Raw genomic sequence first — 10,643 nt, 5'->3', positions numbered from 1 at the left:
TGCTGCTCCTACGGCCGCTTTGAATTATGACGCACTGTCACATTTATAGGGTGATTTCATCAATTGATTTATTTAATTAATTTAGCGTTTTTAACACCACACAGAGGGTATGTGACAGAGTGTGGCATTAACAATTTCCTTCAGCAATAGATTTATTTGAGTTTTGTCTGCCAGGATTTATTTGACAAAATACCGAAGGCAGCTTTCTGGCCTTGCTGTTTGGTTGTGGTGCAAACACCAACAGCTTGGTGTCGAAAAAGAAGACAACCAGGCCAAATGTTCCCGAGGCTTAGAGACAGCAAAGCTACTGGAGTGGAGACTTAGCTTGCTTCCTTACCATCTTGTTCAGGATATAAGACTATAGGGAGCCTTTGGGATAAAGACGTCCAGGTCTCCATTTCTCATGAACAGGCCAGTAAAGGGCTTCATTTGAGCCATGGCTTAATTCTAGACTGTTTCTTCAATAATAAGGTCCAAGAAAGAGCAAGTAATGCTGGCTGGCAGCTCATTTAAGTAGCTTGCAGTAAGGGATTCATGTGAACCAGGCCTTGGAATCTATTTCCGGAGGCAGATTTGTCCCAGGGTCCAGCAGTTGCTGGCCACTATAGCAAAGTTTTATGCTAAGAACTTAGTGCAGGTATGATGTCATAACACAACAGCCTCATCCAAGATGATGCTTAAAAATATTAAGATTGTCTTCTGTCAAGCTGTCATTTGTCAGTACCCTTGACCAATTTCTCCCACCAAACAGTACAAAATAATGTTACTACTGTGTTCAATCTCTCTGGCATCTTTGAGGTTCTTTGACTCAGGCTGATCCAATTTCTGGAAAGGGCTTTGTTTTAGGAAACCTCGTACAATAAAATAAAAACAATCACCCTTTCAAATCAAGGTCTTCTATTCAGTTCAGTGCCTCTCTCTTTGCTCTGCAATGCATCTTTTGATTAGTTAATCAATGGAAACACTTAGAACTTGGCACACAATCTGTTCCTACCTCTTCCTTTGCCTCCCCTCCCCTCTCTTTTCTGTTTTCCCTGAGTTAGATATGTTATCACTTGCTATTGACCTGTTCTCTTTTCCTTCTTATTAAGGGGATTATCTCTGCCATCCTAACCAAATGTACACAAAATGAAGGATTCATCCCCATCAATAAAAATCTCTGGTAAGTGCTTTCAAGTCTACCTTATAAGTTGGATTGATGCAAGTCACGGCAAAATTTGCTCATAGTTTGCATCATGCCAAGAATAAGATGAAAGATGTGAGATACCAGACACCACTCGGTTTGCCCTATTAAGATGCTTCTATTGTATTGCCCCTGGTGTGATGTGGTTTACGTTATCCCCTGGTGTGATGTGGGCTGTATTACAAATGCTGATCAGCTGATCTCCTGTCATTGAACAATGACTCACTGCTTGAAGATTGGCTCCATTGGAAAGCATTGCTTTAGCGGTTGATTGGCTCATTCCTACATGCAAGGCTTCATTTGCTGCTACAGGCAACAGCTGCTGAGCATGCATGTGTGAGCCATCCCTCTGAGTGGTCTAACCACCCATTGCAAATGCATGTAACAAAGGAGGGAAGGGTCATAGCATGCAAAGGTCCCAAGCTGGACCCCTGGCATCAGTGCAGGAAGGGCTTCTATCTGCATCCATGGAAAGCTACTGTCTGTCCTTGCTCATGTCCAAAACAGAGGCATTTATGAGAAAGTAAAGAAACAAACTTTACTTAATGATGCAGACTCCACAGCTAGGAAAGAGCAGATTCTAGTCTGAGTCCTCTTGCAAGAGAGAGTAGTAGCAGCAATAAATCTTGTCTGACCCAAAGTTGTGGGTTTGAGCCCTGTATAGGGCAAAAGATTCCTGAATTGCAGGAGGTGGACTAGATGACCCTGGTGGTCCCTTCCAGCCTCACTTGGTACAGTATAAAGGCAGCTTTCTGTAAGTCTGACAGCTGCTGTTCCTCTGGAGAAAAGCTGCTCCAAGGGGGTATTTAGAGCAACACCAGTGGTACATGGCAGTCTGTTTAACCTTTTCCCTTTCTGCCACTTCTCCACTACAGAGCCCCCTCCCAAAGGGTGTCAGGCATTTGTTAACATGCAATTCTGCTATCAGCTACTGTTTTCATATTTACTGATAGCCATCTGGTTGTGGCATCCATTCAACTGGTAATAATACATGGTTAGAGCTGGTTCTCAATGGGGAAGGTGGGGCTAGGATCCATAGCTGTCTCCCTTTTCTTGCGAGGAATCCTATTCGGAATAAGGGAATTTCCCTTTAAAAAAGAGAAAAGTTGACAGCTATGATAGGATCACAAATGTGCTATATATTCACACTATCCACCCTGACAATGTAGGCAGACATTGCACTCATTACCAGTAAACACAGGCTGGCGGCAAGTACCATTCTGCTGCCAGCAATTCAGGAAACTGGCCTAGACCTCAGATGGTAGAATCAGAGCATTCTCTTTTCTAGTGGGCTAGACTGAAAATTTATGGTACAGTGACGATCCTCTAATGAAAATCCATATAATAATATTTATCTTAAAAACCAATGCTGTAGTGTGACTTGATACTGTAGCTCTCAAATGCCTTGGTTCCCCCTCCCCTTTTCCTTTTAAATAAGCACCAGGGAATTGTAGCAAAGACACGGTGCCCGTCTTTCATGTTTTCTAGAAAGCCTGAGAATATGCAGTGACTCCTAATGGAGAGTTAACTAGTTTTGAACACCTATAGGGGTTCAAATGAGTCTGGCCATTATCTCCAGCCCTTTTTATGGTGCTTATCAGAGAGGATGAAACACTTGGATGAAGCACTTGACGGTTTTAAAGGGAAAGTGAAAAATCAATAGCTACTTACAGCCCTTGCAGTATGCAAATGAACAGCCTAGCTGGCTGGGTCTAAGGAAGGGCATGGGAAAAAAAAATATCATGTAGGACAATGGACTTTTGAGCCAAGAGGAAAAATAGGCTGCCGCAAGTAAACGTATAGCTTTACTGAAGTGAAACTGCTACATCCACTTGCTGGTTTTTTTGACTAAAATGGCAGCAAAATTAAGAGATTTGGTGAAACTTGCACAGAAATTGACATGACGTGACCTAACTATAAAAAAAATATTAATGTGATGAATGAGAGTTTTCAGTTTCTGAAGATATCCTGGGGTAGATAATGGCAAAGGACTGTTCTTGTTAAAGCGATGTAGCCTCGTGACTAACAAACAAAGCCCATGTATGCTTGCTTGGGAGTAAGGGCCACTAAGAATCAGGCATGGCTAACCTAGTTGCATCTGTCTCAGGGAGTGAGGATGGCCGTTATGCATCCTTTGCATGTGTTGACGTATTCCAGCACAGGAGCATTGCAAATTGTTTGGGGTAGATTCAACAAAATAGCTGCACTAGGGGGAGCCAGTGCTACAAGTCCCGCTAGTGCAACAGGGTTTTCACTCCGCTGCTCACCCACTGCACCCCTCTAAATCAGCTCAGGGAGATTGGGAGAATCCCCAGAACAGCACACTGGGGTGGTGAGACCATGACGTCTGGCAAGCAAAAATGCTTGCACTGATAGAACAATTGTATTAACACAACATTGAATTCCACACTCAGTGTCCCTCGATATTTTGTGGTTAAAACTACAAGACCGGTTAAGATAGACCTGCTAACAATGGTGTTATCTCTCACAGTTGCTCTTGGATTTCTCTCCCATTTATATGAGAGCGGGCTCATTAGCCCATGGCTAGAGAAAGGGAGCAATTTTATTTCATTAATTGACTAACTGAATGAATTTCTAGGCTGCCTTTCAACCAAAGTAGTCTATAACACAGATAAAATTAAGAGCAATTCAAATGGGACCATGAAAATCCCTTTTCCTGTGTCTTCTCTGTTCCATAGCACATGGCTAGGTGGGTTTCATACTCCAGTACAGTGGTACCTCTGGTTACATACGCTTCAGATTACATACGCTTCAGGTTACAGACTCCGCTAACCCAGGAATAGTACCTCGGGTTAAGAACTTTGCATCAGGATGGGAACAGAAATCGTGCAGAGGCAGCACAGTGGCAGCAGGAGGCCCCATTAGCTAAAGTGGTCTTCAGGTTAAGAACAGTTTCAGGTTAAGAACGGACCTCCGGAGCGAATTAAGTACTTAACCCGAGGTACCACTGTATAGCCCCACACAGTGAAGTTCTGCCTTTCTGGTTGTTTTCTGTGTTTGCTAGGTCTTTGTCCTTTGTCACAACCCTGAGCTGCTTCTCATTTGTCCTGCTGGGAATCATGTTCTATGTTATCGATGTGAAAAATTGGTGGGGAGGTCAACCTTTCATTTTTCCAGGTAAGACATTGCAGCTGTGGCTTATTATAACATTTGATTGGGGCAGTAACACCAAGGTAAGTTTCTAAAAGTAGCCCTGTTCAAACATTCAATCTACATTGAAAATGGCATGGGGTAGGGGGTCAGGGTCACACCTGCTGGTCCTGCCCCATCATTGTCCATAGCCTCCATGCATGGAAGAGTCTGTCCCTACAGGGACCTGTCCACATACACTGCTGACATGCAATCTGTGCTTTGTAAAAATGGAGGTTACAGATCTGCACATAAAGAGCTTATGAGTTTCTACAAGTCCCAACTCCCTTGCATATATACAGGTCTGCTCAGATCAAACATCAGCACAGGACTATTGATGAACGTTTTTTCAGTTAGAGTAGCCAAAAGGACAAAACCCTACTTCCCTCCTCTGCTTTTGACAGCAAGTGAAATATTTTCCTTTTTTATTTCTCTTATTTTCCAGAGCCTTCCCTGGCTACTTATGTTGCTTTGGCTTTTGACCCAGCAGTGTAGTCTCTGTTTTGATTGTGGCTGTTGTGCATTTTAACGTTTTATTGAGAATCTATTTTATAGATTGTTTTTTATGTGGTTGTGGGTTCGCTTTTGCTCTTAACTATTAGATTTTAATAGCTTGTTGAAAGTTGCTTTGCCTGCTTTTTGTAGAAGGGCAGAAAAATGACTAATGAATGAATTAATACTAATGAAGCTTGGTGGTGGTACACATAGACACCCCGCAAACCCTTGCCTGAGAATTGCACAGTGTCAATTCCAAAACACATGAAAAGGCTGCTCTGTGATTCATTTAAGTGCTTATTGACATTAACAAGTGATGCTACTTTGAGAGTGCAGTGACTATACCTGGTGGAAGCCAAGGATAAATCATTCTGTATTTTGCTCAGTCTTAAGACTTCCTCTGGAGCCACTTGGCAATCTCTACTTAATTATGTGTTTGTTCAGGAATACAGACTAGTAATTTATGAAGCTGTTATGCCAAATGGCTTATGTCTATCATAGGTCATAACTCAAGTCTCTAAGCAGCTAGACTTTTGCTCTCAGCAGTCCCTCTAATGCTGCTTAGCTATACATTGCTGATCTCATGCTGGACAATGCAAGTTAGATTCAGGTTCTCCCAGTCAATTTCTCACTGCACATACCCTCATTAGAGTATAGGCTGCAGTTGCCCCTGACAGCTGTCCTTTGTGAAACAGTGTCCCTGTTTTATTTCCATCTTTCCTTTGGAGGCAATGTCATGCATGCTTTCATAAAACGTTAATGTGAATGGTCAGAGTTGCCACCTTTCAGGTTACAGCCCTCTGTCAAGTAGCGTCTCTAGAAACTAGATCCTAAGGACTTGTCAACACCAGAATTTCCGTCTCAGATTTCCGCGGTGCCCTGTGTGATGCCAAAGTTTGGTGCTCCCCCACCTCTCACACTCCATTCTAAATCATATTGCCGCATCCCCTGCAGCATCCCCTTTCTGCCTCTATAGGTGCACAACATCAGAATGCTGCAGAAGTGGGCTTAAGCCCTACTCTGTTAGGTGCAGCTTATCTGAAGTGTAGCCCATGTTAGTGTACGTATCCACCGCTGCTTCATATAGTGTGAATGCTGGTAGTCACAATGACCATGCTTCAATTTAAAACTGTTATTTTTAATAATAATAATAATAATAATAATAATAATAATAATAATAATAATAATTAATAATAATAATAAATCTGCCCCTTTTGCAATTGTTATTGACTGTGGTTGTAATGGTTTTGTTTCTTGTAAGCTGTCTAAAGGGCCCAATAAGGTCAAAAGGCAGGTTTAGAAATTTTAAGACCCATAAAATAAAATATCATCTGACGTGGCTGGTGGAAGTGGAAGAATAAAGTGGCTCTGTCACATGGTCATGTTGGAGGTGGCAAAATGAATCACCGCTACTATCCTCACCCTTAAACTTTGGGTAAGGCGAAAAGGCCAATTACAGTAATGATTCACACCCCACAAGGAAATGTTTGGGCAAAATAACTAGCTATCCTTCAGAATTGCAGTGCAGTGATTTTTAATATACGGATTGTCACACAAAGGTTATGCAAGCTACTGTGGTGTAATGGTTAAGAGCAGTAGACTCGTAATCTGGTGAACGGGGTTCGCATCTCCGCTCCTCCACATGCAGCTGCTGGGTGACCTTAGGCTAGTCACACTTCTCTGAAGTCTCTCAGCCCCACTCACCTCACAGAGTGTTTGTGGGGGGGGGAGGAAGGGAAAGGAGAATGTTAGCCACTTTGAGACTCCTTCGGGTAGTGATAAAGCAGGATATCAAATCCAAACTCTTTTTCTTCTTCATAATGGTATATCCTAAACTATGTTTCTTTCTATGAATTTACAGGGATGAATTCAATTCTCATCTACGTTGCAAGCTCCCTCCTGAGCACATACTTCCCTTTCAATTGGGAAATGAAGTTTCCGAACTCCCACGCCGAACCCTTGTTTCAGAATCTACTAGGCACTTCACTTTGGGTATTAGTTGCTTATCTCCTCTATAGGAAGAAGTTCTTTTTAAAAATATGACAGTGTGGGATTCAGGAACGTAATTTCCTCTCTGCCCCCAGCTCTTGTAATATGATTATGATAACTGACAATCTCAAAACCTGAATCCTACACAGGATATGGTGGTGCTGCCGCTCCATGTCTCTTCTCCATCTCTTCTTGCAACATGTGACATAAAAATGTGTGATGCAACAGCACCATCCTTGCATCACAATAATATGAGGCTGGAGTGGGGAGACTTCAGTCACAATGCCATTACATCTCACTTTGTTTAAACATTACAAGGCAAAGAGGCAGAATATAGAGAGAGCAGCAGCTCTTTGTCTCATATAGTATCTGGCTCACTCCCAAATCAGTCCCAGGAATCCAATCTCAGCACCAAGCAGCAAGACAGGTAAGGAAGTATTCTGCCAAAACAGTTTCTCATGGACACCCATTGGAATTGACAATGTATCCATTCCAAAGATCAGGGATAGGGAACTTGTGGCCCTGCAGGTGTTAGATAAATTCCAACTCCCATCAGTCCCAGCCAACATGGCCAAAGGTCAAGGATGATAGGAGCTGCAGTTCATCAACATCCAGAGTCCACATGTTCCCCACACAATGCAAAATGTTGTATTGGAGCTGGCCCCAAATATCAACAATGGTATGAACTTCTGTCATGAACCAAATACGTTGGTACTGAAGTTTAGCTGGTTTCACTGATTCTTTGTGTACTTGTTCACTTTTATCAAATGTGTGTCTCAAAGGTACAAAAGAAATAAACAAGCAGCTTAAACAGTTGATTCAAGATGTCGTTTCCCTCATTCACTGATGTACTTTAAAAGCCTATAGTTGCACATTTGCGTTTAGCAAATCTCAAGTCATGTGAAACTTGAGGACATACTTCCCTAGGAAACAGGGTTAATGTAAGGACAGCATGTTGTCACCTCACTCTTCTTAAAAGTGAGGACTCTTCCTTTATGTTGTTGTTGCAGTATCAACCAGACCGCAGACGTCTGATATCTGCTACCTTTAGGGTGTGATGCTTTTGATAACTTTATATTAATACAGCTTGGGGCTGTAGTATCCCCCACAAGTGTTCTAGCGGTGTTACATTTACTAGTCTAGTGTATCTGCTACTCGAGGCAGAAATCTTTATTCTCCTTCCTACAATCCTATGTCAGCAGCCTACTCCTCTGACCAGAAAACAGAAGCTAATAAACGTTTTATTCATTGGTTACCCAAATCTATCACTGCCTAAAAATGATTCCCCTACCCAGGAAGCCACCATTTTTCTCCACCCATGACAAGAAATAAGTATTATTATTATTATTAATTAAATTTCTATACCACCCTTTCTCCAATGATCATAGGGCTGTTTACAATATAAAAACACAAAACTGCATACTATAATAACAAACCAAAACAATACACCTCCCCGCACACATACAGTTTAAAAGACCATGGGTTGTTTAATTGGCCAAAGGCCTGGAGAAGAGGAATGTTTTTGTCTGGCACCAAAAGATATGTAACAAAGGCACCAGATAAGCCCTTCTGGGCAGAGTATTCTACATGCAGGGAGCCACCGCAGAAAAGGCCCCGCTGTCATGTTGCCGCCCTCTGGTCCTCTCCCATCACTTGATGTGCTACAGTTATTTCTATGGTTGAAGGCAGGGCCTTGTTTTTATTTTGCTCTTCAGTTAAGCATGGCTAGCATCACATCACTACATTGACCTCCAGCACTGGTGAGAACCTAATTGCGCTGTCCTTCAATCAGTGCTGAAACTGCAGGATCTTAAGTGCCTCGCATAGGGCAGGGTTATGGCACTCCATGGGATTTATTTAATTTTAAAATTTTCAACCATTTATATTTAATCTGAGCTAGGGAAAATAGTGAGTCACTTTGTTTCAGCATTGTGAGGCCTCCAGAATGTCGCCACTAACTAAGACTACAGGGTAATATTAATATATTTCAAAATAGGGAACTTTCTCTCAGCAGACTTGTTAAGTTATATCTTAATATTGTCTTGGGGTGTGCATTAATAATAAAAGATAATTAAATGTTATTTTTTTAAAAAGAAATTTATGTGCTTATACTAGTGTTTTTCAAGCTATCCAGGAATATTTTCATACGAACCTCTCTATTCAAACCCCCCTGGATATCACTGTATATTGTATGGGGGGGGGAGTGTTATGGAGCATGTATTTGGCCTTCCCTGATGAGCCTCATCTAACATGAACAGAGAATAAGCTAGTGTCTTCTGAGAGTGTATCCTATGCCAAACGTTGTTCATGGCTGCACATTGCAGGGGGGAAATCAGGAGTTACAAGTGAGTTGTATGTCTGCCATTACTGATCTTCAGACTGCTTGATATGCTTCCAAGGAATACCAGGATTCCCTAAAACACTGTTGGAAGACCACTGGGTTATACCTGTACAGAAGCTCATTTTTGTGGAAGTTCTTAGCAAGCTTGGCGCCATTACCACGCACAAGGACTTGGAAGTACCTGATCCTGCTGTGGCCTTAACATTGTGAATGGGATCCTCCCCTAGCCCCTTGTGCTATTTACTGGAGGATGACTAGGAGAGTATCATCTACAGGAATGAAGGCTGCAGCAGAGTCTTTGGCCCTGGATGGATGACTCTTACGTGTACATTGGAATGAACACACAATGGAGGAAAACTCCCATGATTAATCTGCCCACTAGACTTCTTAAGCAGGATCCTAAAGAAGGAATTGTATGTCAAGTATTACTTTTTCAATTAATGGAAAACTTCTTCTTGTTGTTTTTCAAATAAGGGCTTTACCTTTTATATTCAGATTTATACTAGGTTTCTTTTTTATTTGGAGTTCTCAGAGTAAAGGAATACTCAGAGTCCTAGCTCCAAATCCCAAGAGTCTGCAAGTAGCCAATTTCTGTTTGTATTCCAAAGTCATATGAAGAGTACTCTCTGGCAACCCAGCCTGAAAGAGGCTATACTGTGAATATGACAGCTAGGCAATATTTGGTTGGCGATATTAGAGAAGAAGTGTATAAGTGCCTCTGAAGAGGAAATCAGCTGGACTTGACTCTAAGTAAGTGGGATATCAACAATGTTTCCTAAACCCTCCAGTTGCTGCTGTATGGAAGTTTTTGTTTGTTTGTTTAAATTTATATACCACTTAATTGTGACAAAAACATCAAAGTGGTTTACAAAATTGGGATCATAGTGGTTTACAAAATTGGGATCATATTATTTTCATTTTTTAAAAAACTCAGTAAGAGCAAAGGACAGTGAATGGAGAGCACAAATATTTCAAAAACAGCTGGCTGATGCTATAAGGATTCCCTGTACTTCTAACATATTTTTTTTCTTTTTTTCCTAACATCAAAACAGTCAAATAATCAAGGGAAACTTATTTTTTGAGGGAATATTGTAAAATATTGATTGGGGAGAATTAATACTGAAAGGGAAAATTATTTCTGAGGATCTGGCTTGGAAAGGCATTATTTGTGGGGTAGGGATGCCAGAAGAGAATTTGGCAGGGAAATTAAATTGTGAAAAGAGAAGCTGTTTTCTGTATGTTTGGGTGATAATTGTGTTTGACCACTGCAGCAAAAGTACACCAAATTCATCTTAGTCCAAAAGCAGCGATCCAGATACTTCTGAAAACTCGCAAGCAGCGCAGGAAGGTATGCCAGATACTACAAATGTATTTCAATTCCTAATGTGTTGGCTTGCTCTGCAAAATTTTAGCAATTTCTCTCTCAGGGGTGGGGAATCTGTGGGACACCAGAGGTTGCTGGATTCCAACTCCAGTATGGCCAGT

The 10,643-nt window shown here is 41.6% G+C and overlaps 1 protein-coding gene across 3 annotated transcripts in view; it reads left to right on the top strand.

The window, feature by feature from the left end:
- Positions 1-7,633, top strand: part of LOC309532253 (heparan-alpha-glucosaminide N-acetyltransferase-like) — a 201,900-nt gene extending 194,267 nt beyond the window's left edge. For all 3 annotated transcript variants that reach the window (XM_082222432.1, XM_082222431.1, XM_082222433.1), the window contains 3 exons: positions 1,092-1,162; positions 4,209-4,321; positions 6,690-7,633. In XM_082222432.1, coding sequence (XP_082078558.1) covers positions 1,092-1,162; positions 4,209-4,321; positions 6,690-6,871 — 366 coding nt within the window. In that variant the 3' untranslated portion in view covers positions 6,872-7,633. The remainder of the gene's footprint in view (positions 1-1,091; positions 1,163-4,208; positions 4,322-6,689) is intronic.
- Positions 7,634-10,643: the final 3,010 nt, after the last annotated feature.

The sequence above is a fragment of the Podarcis vaucheri genome (assembly GCF_965113315.1).
Source record: "Podarcis vaucheri genome assembly, chromosome: 5".
NCBI classification, from domain to species: Eukaryota; Metazoa; Chordata; class Lepidosauria; order Squamata; family Lacertidae; genus Podarcis; species Podarcis vaucheri.
The sequence above is the reverse complement of the archived record's forward strand: the minus strand, read 5'-3'. Positions and strand labels throughout refer to the sequence as shown.